General features: G+C 43.4%; 2 protein-coding genes across 6 annotated transcripts in view; both read right to left on the reverse strand.

The window, feature by feature from the left end:
• LOC111602432 (inositol-trisphosphate 3-kinase B) overlaps positions 1–13,576 on the reverse strand; it is a 32,123-nt gene extending 18,547 nt beyond the window's left edge. The window contains exon 1 of one of the 2 annotated variants that reach the window (XM_023319471.2): positions 11,766–13,570. In XM_023319471.2, the coding sequence (XP_023175239.2) occupies positions 11,766–13,358 (1,593 nt within the window). In that variant the 5' untranslated portion in view covers positions 13,359–13,570. Of the gene's footprint in view, positions 1–11,765 lie in introns of both variants that reach the window. The other variant, XM_023319476.2, reaches the window with a different exon arrangement.
• Positions 13,577–17,184: 3,608 nt separating this feature from the next.
• LOC111602408 (pre-mRNA-splicing factor 38B) lies at positions 17,185–20,242 on the reverse strand. 4 transcript variants are annotated; one of them, XM_023319436.2, is made up of 6 exons: positions 20,076–20,239; positions 19,788–19,940; positions 19,581–19,705; positions 19,347–19,482; positions 18,482–18,588; positions 17,185–18,366 (listed from the first exon to the last, which is right to left on the reverse strand). In XM_023319436.2, exons 1-6 carry the CDS (start codon positions 20,083–20,085, stop codon positions 17,587–17,589), a joined length of 1,311 nt encoding a protein of 436 aa, XP_023175204.1. In that variant the 5' UTR covers positions 20,086–20,239; the 3' UTR covers positions 17,185–17,586. The 4 variants fall into 4 exon arrangements, with proteins under 4 accessions (XP_023175204.1, XP_023175205.1, XP_023175206.1 ...); XM_023319438.2 differs by having other exon boundaries at positions 18,288–18,366; positions 19,336–19,482; positions 20,076–20,242; XM_023319439.2 differs by lacking the exons at positions 17,185–18,366; positions 18,482–18,588 and adding an exon at positions 19,212–19,247 and having other exon boundaries at positions 19,336–19,482; positions 20,076–20,242.
• Between the last annotated feature and the right edge of the window lie 33 nt (positions 20,243–20,275).

A 20,275-nucleotide genomic window follows, 5' to 3' on the forward strand; every position in this document is an offset into this window, starting at 1 on the left:
ACTATGTGAGTATTACAATTGCATAAAAGTATCTTTCAGATTAACGATCAGCGATCGGCCCAACTAGACTCACTGGAAGAACACAAGATACGCAAGGCATCTACAACTGAAAGGAAAGTATCTATAGCAGTTCAAAGCAACTATTGAGTGCATTTAATGGACAATTAGTGTTAAAAGTCATCTCGTAGCCATATTGAAATGCATATCAGCTTGCAAAGTATCTGTCGGCTAGCCAGGTGAGCACGAGCAATGCAAAGCCATAAAATTAGCCATAAGCAGTTAGCAGTGTTGCACAGTTGCCAATCGGATAGCTGAGTGTTATGTTTCCAGTTGAGTGTCGATTGCAAATTACAATTAATATAAGAAAATATATATACGAATAAGTAGGAGAATACAACTTTTAATTAACAAGAAAGAAAAGCTAGCAATAGCAACAATATCAATTTGGCCAGGCAAACAAAACAAAACACGAGCAGAAGGCGCTCAGATAGCTTCGATCCAGCAAAGATACTATTTATATATATGTATGTATGTATGTATGTATGTGTATGTACTCACTTGAGTGTGCGGGCGCTGCTTAAGAGCAGGCACAACACAGATACAGATACAGTAACAGCTTGCGCTACCGTTAGCGCTAACGTAACCGTTACCAGCTGCAGCGACAGCCACGTTAAAAGTTCTAATTCACACAAAGCAATTATGCTGGCAAAACACAGCAAACAACAAAAACAAAAATTCGAAAAAAAAAATGGATACAAATATTGTAAATAAATAATAAATAATAGTTTTTCTTCTCGACGTAGCAAACGGAATGCGCTGCAGCTGTTTGCGAGAAAGAGGAGAGTGAGTGAGTAAGTGATTGAGTGAGTGAGTGAGAGAGAGAGAGAGTGAGTTTGAGAGCGAGCGAGCAACAAGTTCACGCACGACGCACACAATTTGCCGATCGCTTGTTGACTTTGCAACGGCGCACGAGCAACTGAACCCAACGCTCGGCCATCAGCCGCAAGCAAAGCTCCAAACTGTGCAGCGGCGACCTCGGCTGCAGCCCGAGGAGCTGCCGAACGCGAGAGCCGAGGCCAAACGACCACAAATCCCATTACATTTCAGCAAAATGTACCTTTTGCACAAGCTTAGAAAATAACACATATAGTACATTTTGAACCACAAGCACGAATATAAAGGTAGGTATAAGTAACAGCATACGCCTGAGTAAAAATGGACAGTATAAGATTTAGTCTATTAACCTAATTATAGGTACAATACAATACAAATATTTATATATACGCACATGCATGAAATGTACCTGAAAGGAAATTAAAAGAACATTTTACTCAAAAGAGCCACTTAAGGTACACCTGCACTTAAGGAAATATAAACAGATTCAAAGGAAATTTAAAGCACACAGTTTGCTAATATCCCATTGGCCTAAGTACCTTTTAAGCTGCACTAGAGCTAAGTGAAATGTTAGCAGTAAATATCATGTTGAAAAGTACCATTGGCTAAATAAAGTACCATTTTAGGTACATTAGTGTTAAATAAACGAAATATTCAGTATATAAATTACGAAGGTTTTTTGCTCAGTGTACCATTGGCTAAATAAAGTACCAGCTTAGGTACATTTGCGTTGCATGTGATAAACGTACAAGTTTTGACTTCCTATCTATGCGAGTGTGTGCGCGTGTGTATGTGTGTGTCGCTCTTTGCAGCTGTTGCCAGTCTGTTGTCTCATCCTAATCCTAGGCGCTGATCGCAGCATAAATCAACAGCAACAACAACAACAACGACGACGACGACGACGACAACGTCAACGACAACGACAACATGATGGAATAATGGCGCTGATTGAAACATGAAACGCATAGCGACAACTGTCAGGGTTGCCAGAGGGTGTAGGGGCTTTGGGATCATGGCCCGATCCTCAACAAGGCCGCTAATTGCGGCAGCAAATTGGCCCCAAACTGCATTTGATTTGCATAATATGCGAACGCAACGATCGCCGATCAACGATCAATGGAATGGCTCGGACGTTCGCTCGCTCGCTCGCTCGTTCCTACGTTCGTTTGCCATATGCAAATTGGCCTGGGGGGCTCTCCTAATCGGAGCGGCCGATCGGGCTGGCAACTTTATGACAGGCTCTCTGGCGGCTGTCACAATATTTGTACGGTATTAATTGACCACTTGACGCCTCGAATAGTGCCCAAATGGCCAATAGCAGCGACGGCGACACAGACACAGAGAGACTTCGTTTTAAGTGTTTTATGAAGTCAGGCAGATGGGGCGACCCGATAACGCTCCAGGCACTGCGTACCAGACACACCCAGCCAGACCAAGCGAAAGACAGAGAGGGACTGCGTCGGCACATACATAGCTCATAGCTGTCATAGATATCGACTGTCCACAGGCAACACATGATACACAGCGCAGATACATACGGAATGAGACAGCGGATCGAGCCGTGCCATACGAATTGATAGAATTTGCAATATTAACTTTACCCAATTGATCGCAACACTAATCGATCTACGCCCAATTATTGCCAATTATGCAATTTGTATTTTGCGTTTGCCATCGATATCTTATTTTGGTCGGAAATGCTCTCATATCTCTTATCTTATCGAATATTTTTGGCTATTTCTGAACTTGTTGCGTTCTCCATGATTTATACAAGCTTTTTCAATATCAATTCTCATCAAACCATTTGACTTGATATATTTCCACCACTTCCCATTCCAATAGGCATACACCTTTCAAATATTGAAGCGTATTTGAAGGCATAGAAGACTATATAATAATAATGACAATGACAATGACAATGACAATGACAATGACAATGACAATGACAATGACAATGACAATGACAATGACAATGACAATGACAATGACAATGACAATGACAATGACAATGACAATGACAATGACAATGACAATGACAATGACAATGACAATGACAATGACAATGACAATGACAATGACAATGACAATGACAATGACAATGACAATGACAATGACAATGACAATGACAATGACAATGACAATGACAATGACAATGACAATGACAATGACAATGACAATGACAATGACAATGACAATGACAATGACAATGACAATGACAATGACAATGACAATGACAATGACAATGACAATGACAATGACAATGACAATGACAATGACAATGACAATGACAATGACAATGACAATGACAATGACAATGAATGACAATGACAATGACAATGACAATGACAATGACAATGACAATGACAATGACAATGACAATGACAATGACAATGACAATGACAATGACAATGACAATGACAATGACAATGACAATGACAATGACAATGACAATGACAATGACAATGACAATGACAATGACAATGACAATGACAATGACAATGACAATGACAATGACAATGACAATGACAATGACAATGACAATGACAATGACAATGACAATGACAATGACAATGACAATGAAAATGACAATGACAATGACAATGACAATGACAATGACAATGACAATGACAATGACAATGACAATGACAATGACAATGACAATGACAATGACAATGACAATGACAATGACAATGACAATGACAATGACAATGACAATGACAATGACAATGACAATGACAATGACAATGACAATGACAATGACAATGACAATGACAATGACAATGACAATGACAATGACAATGACAATGACAATGACAATGACAATGACAATGACAATGACAATGACAATGACAATGACAATGACAATGACAATGACAATGACAATGACAATGAGTGAATGGAATTGGACTGAATGGATAAAGGATCGTGTTTCCCACTAGCTCTACTTCAAATATAGATATTGCTGGCAGTGCTCACTGTACTGTCGGGCAACAGGCTAACAATCTTTCAGAGTGGGAACACGTTACATTTCCTGTGCTGCGTTTGCGCTCTCAATGTTCGTCTGTCGCTGTCGAGTGTCGACTGTCCCAATGTCCGTTTGTGACATGCCACAAAATGTTGTCGCCATAATTTCCCCTTTTACACTGCAAAAAGTTAGCATAGAGAACTAGTAAGCTAACTGCAGTTCTTTCTGGCACACTAAGCAGCAGTAGCCATCGCAGAGCCTTTATTAATTAGCCTTTTATTGCTACTGCTACTGCCACTGCTGCAGCAGTAACTCAGAGCTCAGTGGTAGCAGCAGTAGCTAAACGGATTGCCTTTTTCGAGCAGTGCAGTGACTGCCACACAGATGCTATCTGCAGCAAAGCTCTGGCAGTCATTCGATCTGAGTGGCTACTGCAAAACAAGGTGCAGCTTCATCTATCTGCAACTTACTGCCGCAGACATTTTTTGCTCATATTTCCTATATAAGAGTCTATTTCCAGACGAATTCCCAGCAGTCATTTTACTTATGCTTCCCTCATACAAATGTTCCCATTTCTCAATTCTGACTTATAAATTCCCAGTGCCAGTTTAAAGTTTCTACATGAAGTACCTTATATATTCTCATTTCTAAATTCCCTTTTGTGAATTCCCAGCAGCAGTAATTTTTTGCTAATAGTTCCTTCATAAGAAATTTTACTTATACTGCCACTATAGGCTGCTACACCAAAATAAATTCCCCGCAGTAAACTTAGCTATAAGTACCTCATAAATGACCATTTCCGAATGCTGACTTATAACTTCCAAAAATCTAAAAGTTCCCACTTCCAATTCCTACATCAATTCCCAGCAGCAGTAATTTTACTTATAAATCCCTTATAAATTCCCATTTCTTTATTTACTTATCAATTACGCTTATCAACTTCCATTTGCAAAAGAGGATAACTTGTCTTGCAGTGTAGTTGCAGTATGTGTTGCATGCAACATCGCTGGCATCGTCGTCGTCGTCGTCGTCGTGTTTGGGTGTCGCTCGACAGGCGACATAACCTTTAAGGCAATCGGAGCAGCAGTTGCTGCAACTGCGGAAGAGAAGTGGCAAATGCACAGCTTGCAACTAGGAATGACAAATATGCTGGCGGGCAATCGGCACGCAACTCCCGACGGGGACAAATCGACGGTGCCAGCAAACAACTGCAGCAGCAGCAGCAGCAGCAGCAACAACAACAACTCGAATCGCATCACAACTCACAGCTCTGATTCGATTTACTGCAAATTGGCAACAAGAATAAAAGAGATGAACAACGAATACCTGAATACCCTTACCACACAAGCAGCAAACTCTGTGTCCCGAATGCAGGAATACCCCAACTAAAGAAACTGCTCCTTCTGCTCCAGCTGAAGGAAGGGATAAGGAAAGTCCACATATAATATCATTGTAGACGAAGTGTGAATGCCCAAGCTGAAGAATAGACGCAAAGAAATCTACATAAGCTATATGCATATATCTGGAACTACAGTTGGAAGTCTGGGAAAGCCCCAATGCGCAATATATTTTGAGACATACGAGCAAAGGCCCGAATACCCTACCCAAAAGTGTTAAGATTAATATCTGAATACACTAATAAAACAAGAGTCTCTTAAAAAATCAATTTATATATGATAAGTGGCATCCAATGAACGCTTAAATACCCTAGCTCAAATATATGCATAGCTTGCTTATCCATAGAGATCAATATTAGAATCAACTCAAATATGAAACACTTATCTTAGCTTGAGCCCAACTCTAACTTGTATAAGAAGATATCTCTTATATATCTAAGATATCTCTTATATGTATATTTGAGTATACTATACAACTTGCAGGAAATAGAATATAAGATCATCTGTGATAAGCCAGGACTTGAACCAAAGCCGTTTCACGAACCAGCTGAACCAAACGATGCTGGCAGCAATTTCCCTTGCTGCCGCAGCCCTGGCGAAATGTATAAGAAGAATGTGAACAGAGTTAGGCTACAAAGTGCAGCACATAGTTAGCTTAGACTTAGTTAGGGTATACAGCTAATGACGCAAATGGCGTACAGCGAATAGCCAAGACTTTTTTATAATTTTGCTGCTGTTGTTGTTGTTGTTGTTGCTGTTTGCCTTATGCTGCTCTTGACTTGCGGTTTTCACTGTTATTTATTATACCCTGATCCCATTAAAAATGGGAAATCAGGGTATAATGGTTTTGTGCAAATGTATGTAACAGGCAGAAGGAGGCGTGGCAGACCCCATAAAGTATATATATTCTTGATCAGGACGACAAGCCGAGTCGATTGAGCCCTGTCCGTCTGTCTGTCTGTCCGTCTGTCCGTCTGTCCGTCTGTCCGTCTGTCCGTCTGTCCGTCTGTCCGTATGTGTGAACGCGTGGATCTCAGCATCTATAAGAGCTAGAGACTTGAAATTTTTTTTGTAGGTCCGTGTATAGCACGCGCAGGTCAAGTTTGTTTCAAATATTCGATAACTATTCGCATTTAATTGTTATCGAATAAAAACATTATTGAAATGCAGTAAATAAATTATATCTCGAACGTCTTAAGAGCTAGAGCCTCCAAATTTTGTATTTAGTGTTATGTATATTTTATGCAATTTTGATTTTTGTTGGATTTTGGATACCGGCTCCAAATTCCCCCAAATTCTTAGAATTTAAGTTTAGTTGGAACTAGGGCCATTATGTGAAGGCGTTTGCATCTCAACCAAGCCAATAGGATATGTAGATCATATGCTGAAAATTTCATTAAAATCCATTAAGTAAAACAGAAGTTATTAAACAAAACGTTTGGCCAATTTGCAAAAGCACATGTCAGCAGCGCCACGCGCACGCATTTTTCCTATGCGTGTGCACACATACATTCAAATGCGTGTATACTTTTCTATTCCAAGAATTGAAATTGCGATTGAATTGTGCTGAATTATTAGCTGCTACTTATGTTCAAATTTGCAACAGCTCGCGTAAGAAGGGCAGTGGCTGCGTTGGTAGAGGCACCTCTCGGATGCAGCTTGGTCCGGGTTCGAGACCAGAGGAGATGAAATGTTTTTTATTGTTTTATATTATTTATTTATTTTTTTTTTTTAGTTATGAAGTGGCGGTGTTGGTAGAGTTTGTGCACGTTGCGCAAATAATCCGGGTTCGAATCCTGGTCTCGCAATGTCGATTTTTATTTGTTTTCTTTTTTTTTTAATACTCGATACAAACTACGGAAAATATTACAAAACTCAAAGGACTGGGATCAGGGTATCTCCTAGTCGGGCACCCCGACTAGAGCTTTCTTACTTGTTTACTTTGCCATTGTTGCTGCTGCTGCTGTTGTTGTAGTCGTTACTTTTGCTATTTGGTGGCTTACAGCGACGCCCGCTCGATCATGTAATTACTTTGACGATCATACACGGTGGCCGCTTGATGGGCCGCTGACGTCAACGGAAGTCGACGTCGACGCCGCTGTCGAGGCCGCCTCAGAGGCTGTGACTAAAGAGCGCCAGAGCGATAGAGATAGAGAGAGAGAGAATGCAAAATTGCGTGACCCTGCAGCTCTCCCTCGCCCACTCGCTCTCCCTCAGCCTCAGGCTGTGCCTCGCCCTCTCGCTGCTCGTCTCCCACTTCAATCGATTTCTCGCACCATTAGCGGGCGTCATAATTCAAGCGGCCAGCCAACCCCCAAAAACAATCGCTGCGGCGCGACGCCAGCAGCGCTGCCAGCGTCGCTGCTCGCTGCTCGCCGTTCGCGATTAGATATGAGCGGCTGTCAGAGCTATGGCCTGTTCAGCTGACGGATGGCCGCGACTATATACACACACATATATATGAAAACAACAACAACCCAGCCCCACGGCACAGCACTATCCAATAATGATAATGCCCGAGTGTTATGCGAACTATGTTATCATCCAAATTGATCGACAGAGCGAAAATTCCACTTTGCAGCTGATGCTGATTGATGAATGTGCTCAGATGTTGCTTAGGACATAGACATAGATCCACATATATCTTATCAGACATATAGCGGATATGCCCTTAAGCTTAATCTGAATGTTAAATTACAGCAAATGGAACTAAAGTCACGTAGATCACAGAAGAGCAGCAGAGGGGAGTATTCGAGGTGGAATCTTGTGCAGCAGCAGGTATATGTTATGTGTGTAGGGTATCTGCCTGATATCAGATTCAAGTAACATATATATGCCATATATAACAGATCTTTAAGAGAAACCCAGTCTCATATGCGGGTCTCTGGGCTGGAGCTGCAGAGCATTGGCAAGTCGTTGCTTCGTGGGCAAATGTTTATCTTCGTAATTTGTTGTTATTTTTATGGCCTCGGGCACAAGATTTGCCATTATTAATGATCGCTAAGCCAAGCAAAATGGTGCCCAGTGACGTCACGAGCGAGCGCGCGCGCTCGCTGCCTTGACACCCACACACACACACACACACACACACACACACACACACAGAGAGAGACAAGCAGAAAGAGCGCGGGCGAGGCAGGGGGACGGGGCTCTAGGGGTAATCTTTATCTAAAGTAATCAGCGTAGCCCACGCCGCAATGTGCCAAGCCAAAAGCCAGACGAGCCGAGAACTGCGAGGCAGAGGGACCCAGGGCAAGCAGAGACAGCTGCGACGCACGCAGAGCTGGTTAACCAGCTGAACGAACGGCATCTCCGACTCGGAATGCAAAATGATGGCTAGCTAAGCAAATGTTGACCATGTCTCTCGCTCGAACTTTCAACTCTCTCCCTCTCCCTCCTCTCACTCTCTCTTTGCCTACCTTTCTCCCCTAGGCAGCTGATCAAATGTTGCCCGCGTCTAGCCATCTGATCTCCTCTCCAGAAATAAACAATTTTTGCACTTAGCCAACGATCTAGTTACTATCAGATACCAAATATTTGTCGCCTATCTCTTTCGCTCTCTCTCTCTCTCTCTCTGTCTCTTTCTAGCTGGGGAATTGATATCCTCATCTTGTGGCCTGCAGCTCCCGCTTATTCTCTTTCTCTTTCTCTTTCTCTTTCTCTTTCTCTTTCTCTTTCTATTTGTGTTTTATCACTTTTTCTTTTCTGTTCCTCTTCTTTTTCTTTCTCTTTCCCTTTCTCTTTCTCTTTCTCTTCATTCTTTTTTTCTTTTGTTTCTTTTCTCTCTTTATCTTTCCCTATCTGTTTCTCTTCCTACTCTTTTTCTTTCTCATTCTCTTTCCCTTTTTCTTTTTCTTTATCTTTCTCTTTCTATTCTTTTTATTTCTTTTTGTGTTTCTCTTCTTTTGGTTTCTCTTTCCCATTTATTTCTGTTATTTCTCTTTTCTTTTTCTGTTCTTTTTCCTTCCCTTTCTCATTCCTTTTCCCTTCTTTATATTTCCCTCTCTGTTCTCCCTTCTTAAACTTTTCCTTCTTTGTTTCTCTTCTTTATTTTTATCTTCATTTTCTCTTCATTCAGTTTCTCTATCCCTTTTGTGCTTCTCTTCTTTTTCTTTCTCTTTCTGTTCTTTCTCTTTTCCTTTTCTGTTCCGCTTATTTCTCTTTCTCTTTCTCTTTCTCTTTCCCTTTCTATTCTTTCTCTTGCTCTCTCCCCTTTGCTTTCCCTTGCTTTCACTATCTCTCGCTAGGCCCTTCCCCCGCCATCTCTACCTCAGCCCAGAGTTGAGTTCTTCTACCAGGAAATAGGTGTTCCAATGAATACCAGACATTGATATCATAAGTCAACAAGTGGACACGGAAAAGTCTTATCTCTGACGATCTGTCAAGTGTATCAGGAGAATACACAAAGATGATAGATATACAGTTATTTGTACGTTTATATTTACCGTATAACATTTCCATTTCGCTTTCGCGGAATCTTTTATTCCCGCTAGCCTCTCTACAGACCCTCTACCACCCACCCTCCCTCCCTCTCCCTCTCCCTCTCTCTGTAAAGATGTAAAAGCTTCCCCCTGATGTCGCTTGAAGAAACTGCGTTTCATAAAAACAGCCCCGACGTATGCTGAGTATATCTTACAGTTATATCTTATAGTTACATATATAGTCATATATATATAGTTATACGAGTGATATATCTTATGGAGTGGAGCAAGGCATGTTAAGCCCACAAACAGGGGAGGCCGGCACAGCTCAGTCAGCTCAGATCCGGGCATATTCATAAAGCTCATTAAGCGCAGAGCGCGATATGGAAGTGGGACAGACTATAGCCCAGGCAGAGCGCGCTTAAGTATCATAATTAATTATAATTTCCTTATGCTCGTGTCTGGGCTAGATAAGTATGTGGACTTCGAAGCCAGCAAGTGCGAGTTCTGAGTTCAGAGTTCCAAATGAGTAGGGCCTAGGCCGCTCTCTGTGAATCACACGAGACGCATTCCGACTACTTCTTGAGTAATTCGATTCGAGAATTCTTGAAGTAACCTTCAGGAAATCGCAGCATAACTGACGTACGTCTGCTGTACAATTAGTTCTATGTATGTGTATAGGTATATAGAGTTCTTTAGTATATGGTCATGAAATTAGGTCGAATTGCTATGGCGAATTCGTGAGTATTTTTGAAATTCCGTAAATTTTGTTTATGCACGTAGCCGAAGCATTTGCTTTCGAGCCCACTTCAAAGATATTAGCAAAGTGGGCTTAGGCTGAACGCGCAACTGACTGAGAAGAGGGGCACTGCGAGTAGAAGAGATAAGCAGAAGCTCTATTTCATCACTTTTCCCAGCTAGCAGTACGACTCCTACCTATGCTCGATATACGTATCTATATCTATTTGGCTACACAATGCTGTGCGAATAGCTTCACAACTCCCAGACTGAAGAGTGAAGCAACAGCTAATGCCAATATAGATAAAGATGTAGATAGAGTTTACAGTAAGCCCAGATAAGCCAGATAATAACATGTATATATGGAGCAAGATATATATATATATATATCTATGTGTGGCTTCACAATACATGCGTTTGTGTTATGATTTTTATTACGTATAGTTGTATATATATAATCCAAGTTGTTTTCTTTATTTACTTTACACAATACTATATAGTTTGGCTGTTCGCGTCGGTCGGTCTATCTGTCTGGATCTCTTGATATATATATATATATATATATATATATGTATACATATATGGGAGAAATAATACACATATAGGCGCGTTGTATATATCTATAATACTAAAATATACAGAGTTAATCACTAAGATAAGCGTCCGTCGTTGTATGTGTGTGTGTGTGTGTGTGTGTGTGAGGGTGTGTGTTGTGATAGCACCGTTATATATGTAGATATATATATATGTATATAGTTGGTGCCACAACTTTTATCAGCGCGCCCAATTTCAACATCATCATTTGTCGGCGTCGAGTCATAAGATACAAAAAAAAAAAAAAAAAAAAAAAAAGCAGTTTATATATATGTACATACATACATACACACACTATATGCTATAGGTATATACTAAAACCCGTCCACGGCAATGGAATCTTGCTTGGCGATAAGATAAGCAGCAAATTAATTACCCGCACTCACTTACGCCCCCCCTCCCCCTCCCTCACCACCCTTGCACTTCTGTAACTCTAATATCTCGAACTCTCTCTATATCATAAAAAAATCATTTATATACATACACACGCACACATGGGTGTGTGTATGTGCCTACCGTAGATATACTAACTTTAAACAACAACGAAATAGTGCACAGCGCGCACACACACCACGCCCCCACCTGCCGCGGCCCGCCCCTTGTCAATCACCCCTTCCCCAGTCCCACACACTCCCCTCCTTCTTCCTCCCCTGCGTTGACTGTCTTTTAATCTTAATTGAGATTTCCTATAATTGTGACGCTGCCGTCGCTGCCATCGTCGCCGCCGTCGCTGCAGCGCTGCCTGCTGCTGCCTACCTTCTTAGTGCCATCGCCGAGCTGCGTGGCAGCCAAAAGCTCGCTCAGCTGACGCTCTCGCTCTCGCTCTTGATCACGCTCCTGCTGCTGCTGCTGCTGCTGTTGCTGCTGCTGCTGATCCAACTGCAACTGCTCGATGTCTATGTCCTCGTCGTCGCCGCCGCTCAGCTCGCCGCTGCTGCTGTGACTCGATTTGCGGGCAAGAGCAACGCGTACGCCGTTCACAATGCACTCGCCGCCGTCCAGCGCCGAGATGGTGGAGCCGCAGTAATACAAGTTGCTGCAGCTGCTCGCCGCGCTCACATCCGACTGACCTTCATCCTTGGAGCCGCCGATGGTGCCGGCGGCAGCGGCACTCGCTTCCAGCGAACAGCGACGCTGGCAGCGTGCGCGCTGCAGGCGAAAATACTCCATCTCCTCCATGCTGATGCCGCATGCCGTTATATCATCCGAATAGTCCGACACGACCACCGAGGGCGTTCGCACGTAACGCACGCCAGCCATGCCGCCCAGCTCGCTGACGCAGCTTTGCGTGGACTCGCGACGTGAACCGGGCGGCGCTGCTAGCGCCGCAACGACGCGCTCCTCCAGCAGCACTTTTGTTGGCACGCCCGCGCCCACACCTACGCCTCCGACCACGCCCATGCCCATGCCGAGCGCAGCGGTGGCGCTGGTCGGCGAGGTTAGCGGCGAGTCTGGCAATGCTGTGGGCTCGGCCAATGGCAGCAGAGCCGGCCGTAACGGTAAATCGGTAACTGTCAATGTCATGCGTCGCTGCGGCGACGGCAGCGCCTCCATGTTCACATCGTCCACTTCCAGGCCCAGCGCTGAGTCGCTGCTCGCACAGCGCGTCACTTTCGGCTTGCGCCGGGCGACAGCGTCGCACTCATTGTCGCTGCTGCACGGACTGATGCCGCCCGCATTGCAGCCTTCGTCCGAATTGGCAGCGCTGCTCGCGATTACAGTTGGCTTCAGCTGGCCTGGCGCCTCCGTTGTTGGCTGCTGCACGATCATTGCCTGAAACTTATCAATAAGCTGCTGTATGGGCGTCTTGGAATCAAGCGCTTCACTTTGAAGTTGCTGCGGCTGAGGTTCCCGTTGTTGTTGCTGCTGCTGCTGCGCTGTTAAAGCGTTAAAATCCTGGAAAAAAGCTGCACGCAGTTGCGCCTTGTGCTTAGCGAGTCGAAGCTGTCGTTCACATGGAATGGCACACAGAGTTGATGTTTCAATTTCTATTGTTTCGCTCTCTTTTGGCAAAGCTTCTCCTTCTTCTTGTTGTTCGTCTATTGGTGCTGGTGCTGGTACTGCGACTGTTTTCTGTTCGAGGCGTGCGCAACGCTTCGCTGCTCTCAGATAACTAAAAGTCGTTGGCGCTGCCGTCGCGCATTTATTTTGAGCGTTAACCGTTGTCAGCGCCGTCAACGCTGTTGTCGTTGTCGTTGCCGTTGTCGCTGATGCCGGCGTCGCAGTCATTATCTTGAGCATTGAATCGGTTTCGGTTTCGGTTTCGGTTTTGGTTTCGGTTACGATTTTAGTTTCGGTCGCGGCGGCGGCGTCGGCGGCATTTTGTTGACCATCGCGGCGCGTACCCATCGCTGTCGGCGTCAGCGTTAACGTCGGCGTCCCGTGCGTTATAAACTCGAGCTTTCGATTTGACCGCGTCCGCGCAACTCAAATTCAAATGACACCTGCCGCTGCCGTCGCTTAACTGTCGCTCTGACTATAAACACGGTCTTCAACTGCGGCGCTAACGGCGACAGCGACAGCGACGGCGACGGCAACTGCGACAGCGGCAGCGTGACGCTGGTAATGATGTTGCTGCCGTGGCTGCGGTTGCAGCTGCTGATGCTGATGCTGCTGCTGCTGCTGGTGCTGCTGTTGATGATGGAGAAGTTGTTGCCACTGGCGCTGATGGCGTTTATCCCGTTCTATTGAATTTTCGTACTTGCTCATTGCCCGCTTACGCGACCGCGACCGCTGCGGCTCTCAGTGACGCTGACTGTTTGGATGCGGCCGCTGCGGCTATCGCTGCTGCTGCTGCTGCTGCTGCTACTGCTACTGTTATTGCTGGCTGCAATTGTAAGCAGAATTGAAATTGGAATTGTGTGTGATCTTGAAACGTTGACGCAATGTGCAATGATCCCGCACACACACACACATATTTATATATATTACCACAAGCAAACAAGCAAATACACGCACACACTTATTGCTGCTTATTTATTTATTTATACTCGTATTTCGTTTTTGTTGCTGCGCTCCAATTGCTTTGCTAGTTTTCTTAACTTGAGCGCGTAATTGCATTTAAGCACAAAAAACACAAACACAAACACATGCACATGCACATGCAAACACACACATATAGACACAGACAAGGAGACGCATACATGCACAGCGACTGACAGACTGACAGACGTCGTGTTCTCATATGCTGACGCACAGTGGATCACGCTCTTATTTTGTAGCTCATATAATTTTACATTGTTGCGTTCAGCATTAATTAACGATATTCGCGAAGTGACGTATGGAATGTGACTCAAACATCATTCAAGATAAATACAATGAGTTTCAATAGCAAAAAGTAGAAAGTTTTTGCTGAAATAAATCACACTTATTACGAACTGCAGTAAAAAAAACACTTAGAATATAACTGTAAAACAAACGCTGAGAGTCATCTTCATATATAATATAAGTTTACATAAGTTTTAAATTTATATACATTACGAAATGACTCGAGAATATGATTTTTGTACTTATTATCTATTGATACGTAGGGCTATATAATATTATCTTCAAATGAGACAAATCGCCATTATCTAAAGTATTATCTGCTTTTTATATACAGTCAGAACTGATAGTCATCCATTTGGCATTCCCAGTCTGTTTAACGGAGTTCAGTCCATGGCTAGGGAAGAGATGGTGCAAAAGAAAGCTTTTGCCCATGGGCAATCGGGGCGACAATCGCAATGACAGTGATCGATAACATGTTGCTAAAGGGGAGGTAATGTCATCTCAATATCAATTTCACCAGCTATTCACGGGCGGTGGCCCATTGTGATTCGTTGCGCACTTTGTTCGCGTCGCGCTGGCTATGACGTCAGTGGCAGGGACCGACATTGACGACGGCGTGACGCGCATTTATTTGTCAGACGCAGACGCAGCCGCGGCCAGCGACCAAGCAAATCGGCCACAGAAAGAACAAGAGAGAGAGAGAGAGACAAAGGAGGAGAAAACAAAGGCAAAAATGCAAACATAAATATAAATATATAACACATACATAATGCCAAGAGCATAAAAATGTAAGCTGTGTATGTGTGTTTTTTGTTTTAACACTTCCGATCAGTCATGCAACCTGTGGGCGGCATCGGCTGCGACGTATACTTGACTGCAGAAGTGCCGCCCCATTGAGCGGCATAAATATTGAAGAAAAAACACAATTAAGAGACGACAACAGCAAACAGAACAAGCTAAGTGCAATTTTTGACAAGACGTTGACGTCGCTGCTGACGCTGATGTGACGCCGATTGCCACCGTCCCGTTGTCTCGCTGCGAAATGGAAACCACTTTAGGTAACACACCTGCGATAGACGTCGATCTGTATGTATTGGCAATTATGTATGTGTGTGTGTGATGTATGTTTGTATTTGTGTTTCGCTTGAACGGCGAATTGCATTGCGTCAATGCAATTGACGAAATGGCAGGCACTAAGAAAACTGAAGGATAACATATGTGCGCTCTTCTACGCTCTTATATACTCAATCTCTCTCTCACTCTCTGTCTCTCTCTCTCTCTCTTATACTTTGCTGCTGGCCCAGTAACCGATTAAAGTTAACTTTCAATGAAACGCTTCCACAATGATTATTGCTGAGAGCGAGGGGCGCGCAAGCACACATGCATGTATGTATGAGTGTATGTATGGATTTATGCATAAGTGTATACATCTATTTCACACTTTAGCCTTAACTTTATGTTTATTGCACACGAAAATGGCCAGAGCAAGCGTTTGACGCGCACACGCACGCGCACATTGTGCGCTCGGCGTTTATCGTTGCCAGGGCTGGGTCGCTTGCTCGTTCGCTCACTCTTAGGCAAATTAGGCATTAGCAAATACGGCAGCCATATAAACATTACTTGTGACTTGTAACTATATACTTGTGGTTTATATCAAGTGTGCAGTTGCCTATAATATTTGACAGGCAATTAATGTGAACTTAAATTGTTTGCGGTTGCGGTAAAAACCGGGTTGTACAACTGCTGCAACGGCCCTGGTTGTTGCATGCATTGCATTTTCCCATGCGCTGACATTGATCAATTGCAAACACTTTAAAGCCTGTCTCTGCCAGTGTGTGTGTGTATGTGCTTAGATATTGAATTTAGCAGCTGTTTAAAACACATGCAAATTACATTTTAACTCTTTTAGCTTTTTGGCTCGCAGCTTTTTCTTTTGCGTTTTGCCGTTTCGTTTTGATTGCTTTTCTTCGTTGTTGTTTTTGCTATTTAGTTTTATTTATTTTTTTCTATATATTTTTTTCGTTTTTGTAACGGTCGGCAACACGTTTGACGCGTACGTTGACGAGCGAGCGTGCGGACAAGAGAACGCGACGTTGGCGGCGCTTGCTTCGCGTTTCACTGTGCGCAAGCAACTGTTTTCTTTTTTTCTTTTTTTTTTATTTATTTTTTTTCGTTCCGACTTAAGCTCGAACAGACTCAAATTCTCACACATCGATTCAGCGGGCCACGCGGGGGCTGGGGCGTGGTTCACTGGAGGCTTGCCCGCCGTTTAAGCTGCTCTGCTCTGCTCGACTCGGCTCGTCTCGACTCAGCTTAGCTCTGCTTCTGCTCTGCGCCGCTAGCTAATAAACTAGGCTGGCTTTTGTTACTGATGCACAAATACTAGCGCACACATACGAATATCATTTATAGCTTACACACACACATTGAAGCGCACACATGTTATTTATTTTGGGCGCGCATTTTGGCTAGTTAAATATTAATTTTAATTCATTGAACGCACACTTCGCACTCTGCTGTCAATTGCCTATTTTCATATACAAATATATATATACATACATATATATTTATGTGTATATATATGCATATTATTTGACTTTTCTATTTGCTTTAACACTTCTTTTCGCATGTTACTGTTAAATTGAGCATGTTTATTTTACTATGTTCCTAGTGAAACTAGCTGTTAATTGACAGCTCGACAGACCGTTATAAACGGATCCCCATCTTGTCAGCTTATAGGCGCAGCATTGCCAGCTTTCTAAAATAAAAGCATTGCCAACTTATAGGCTGAGCGTTGCCGACCGCAAGGCGCAAATTGCTTATGATCTAAGATAAGTCTTCCTAAATTCATAAATTTTGCATTCTAAATTTATAAAATAAACTTTTAAAGTAAGCAAAAAACTTGTGGCTTAAACAAATGTTATCTTTTTATTTTGCATTAAAAACACAACTTGAAAAATTTACATTCAGTGTTAAAAGTTAAGAGCTATGAATTACAAAATATAGCCATAATGCTGCTTGTCTGTATGCATGCTTGTATGCTTGTATGTGTGTGTGTGTGTGTGTGTGTGTGTGTCTGTGTGTATGTGGATGTGGGTGTGTGTATATTTGTTTTTAACCTGAGTAAAAGTCCAGTTAAATGCGAAGCGCTGGAGTTGCATACTTGCACTGAACTGGACCGTAATGAAATGGAGAAGGACAAGGAGGAGTAGGATTATAGAAAAAAAATGTCATTACATATAATAAATCAAGTGTTCTACATATAAAGAAACAATTTTCAGTTTGCTAAAGAAAAACAACTTTGTCAGTTTCAACGATGGCGTCGGTCCCGTTCCCGTTCCCGCTCACGGTCACGATCGCGCTCCCTTTCTCTGTCCCTGTCTCTATCTCTATCCCGCTCTCGCTCTCTATCCTTGTCCTTCTCCCGTTCATCGGGGTGATCGTTGTACCGATGCCGGGTGCCACGCTCCTCGCGTTTCCGATCGTGGCGATGACGGGCACGGCTGGCGCTGCGACTCTTGCTGCGGCTGCGACTGCGCGAGTTTTGCCTGTGCTTGTGCTTTTTCTTGTGCTTGCTGCTGCGACGACGCTCGACTCGATCACCACGTTCGCCACGGTCACCATAGTCCTTTTCCCGCTCGGAATTTCCATACGGAAGCATCGACGACGCTGGCGCCGGCGGTGGGTAGTCCTCGTAGCAACGACTGCGTCCATACGAAGAGCCAGATGCTTGCGTTGCATAATAGTCGCGATCGTCATGATCATTACGATAGTTGACCGGCGGGTAGGCACCTCCGCCTCCTACACCGGAACGTGCCACAGCATGTCCACGCCCACTTCCGCTGCCGCTTCCGCCGTCATAGTCATCACAGCCCGTGGCAACGGCTGCGGTAGAGCCTGGCGCAGCTGCTGCCACAGCGTTGCCTCGTCCCGTGCTCAGCTGGTTGATCGTCATGCCCTGCTCCCGGCAATATTGTTCAATCCTCTTCTCAATCTGCTTCTGTATGGGCACGGGTATGCGCGGAAAGAGCGTGGAGAACCAGTCCAACTTGGTCATGAACTGATACACCATCTGGCCAATAGTTAACACCTGGGCATAAGCCGAGAAACGAGTAGAAAATGTGGTTTAGTTGAATGTAGGCGCAATGACAAAATAGAAAAGGTACGTTGTGCATATTGATTGGTGGCTCATACAGTTGACTCACCTGGCCGCCGCCCGCTTTGACATCGATCTCCTCTTCGTCCTGCAGATAGTCCTCGTACCAGTCATACAAATCTCCTGGCGGCTGCGTATACCGTAAGTACATAAAACCTGAAGATAATTTTAAATAAATACCCAATCCAAAGATACATATTAGTGGACAAACACAAGTCATTTGCATATGGAAGGCTAGTACGCAGCTAACGTGATAAAAAATATGAAATCTATTTTAATTTTAAAATTAAAACTTCATATCATTCTTGAATTTCTAGATCTTTAGTTAAAGTTTGTAATATGCAAAAATATTATCGATGATTTAAAAATTTAATAAAATTTGAAATAATTATATCACTTATATATAACAATATATGGAGTACATTTGTTTATTACGAAGATCAAATTTGTTAGCTATTCGCAACATTTCAGCAGTTTCAGTTTAGGCAGGCTACACTGTACATCATGGATAGATAGACAGACATGGTTATAATGTAACTTTGACATATTTCAATAAACGCACGGACTCAACGTATATGGTACCATGGTATTAAGATGCATATCTCTTATTTCTAAAAATAAACATAAATTCATTTTAAGGATGTCTAGGAATGCCATACCATGTGTCCAATATAAAGTTAATATACGTCTAAGCTCACCTAATTGCAACCACACCATCATAATTAATATTTCATACACAAGCAAGATCTGAATATTCAAACAATAATTTCCCTAGACGATTTCGCTGGAAGTTATCATATAAGCTGCGTATTAACCTAGTCAGAAAGAGGGAGAATAAGACAGAGACGCGGGCGGAGCAGGAGCAAGCAACGAGTGAGACACGGCTGAACTCATGCGACTTACCAACCACCTACCTAGTGCCCGAATGTAGGCTGAGTCTGTATGGTTGAGTAGTCCATTCACTTGTTTGCGGGTCAGACGCAGCGTGTAAAGCTTGTAGAGCAGACAGTAGGCGGTGGATACGATGCCGCCGGCGCCAACACCGCGTACCTGCAAAGCAAAAGTATTAGCATCTTGGTACACTTATCACTTTAATCAACGGATTAAATATTATCGCCAACGATTAGCGCTACATTTCATAAACTCACACCGCCGCACATGCCCGTCTGGCCGGAGGTTTTGCGCGAGCCTCGCTCCCAGGGCTCCATGTGCTTAACTTGGTAGTAGATCTCGTCGACGACCTCATGGTACGTTTTCAGCTTGAATAGATGCACTGTACGGGCGAATGCAACAACAATTTATTTTTCTCTCTTCTCTTTTTTTGGCGGGTAAATTTTTGTTACTTCGCTGCTTACCTTTGAAGTAGCTGGAACTTTGTATGTTAGCCAAAATTAGGGGATTGAGGTTCATGGATGTCTCATTGCCCCATAATGGAAGCGTGTTATGCTGTTTGCCAACACCGGCCTTTTTACCGCCGCCGCCACCGGCCGAAGACGCCGTTGAATATTCTGATAGAGCAACAGCAAGCGAGCATTGAAGACGCCGCGAAAGAGAGACAGGAAGATATACACACAAATATAGTTGGATTTAATAGAAATGTTGAGGCGAAGTGGAATGCCCGGGACGGGTGCACACTACCTTACCTTCGTCCATGACTCCACTTCAGTTTTTACTGTTTGAATTGTGCATTAATTTTGCACATTTAAGTGACTTTTTGGCCGAGCAATCGCAATTTGCAAACGTTTGCGTACAGTGAAAATGCCAATGAGTGTCGGTCAGCGAGATTAGGGATGTTAGGCAGGCAAGTCGATAAATTTGAGCATGTGAAATATCGATATGCGTG

Source organism: Drosophila hydei, unplaced genomic scaffold (assembly GCF_003285905.1).
Source record: "Drosophila hydei strain 15085-1641.00,03,60 unplaced genomic scaffold, DhydRS2 tig00000333-arrow-arrow-pilon, whole genome shotgun sequence".
Classification (NCBI taxonomy): domain Eukaryota; kingdom Metazoa; phylum Arthropoda; class Insecta; order Diptera; family Drosophilidae; genus Drosophila; species Drosophila hydei.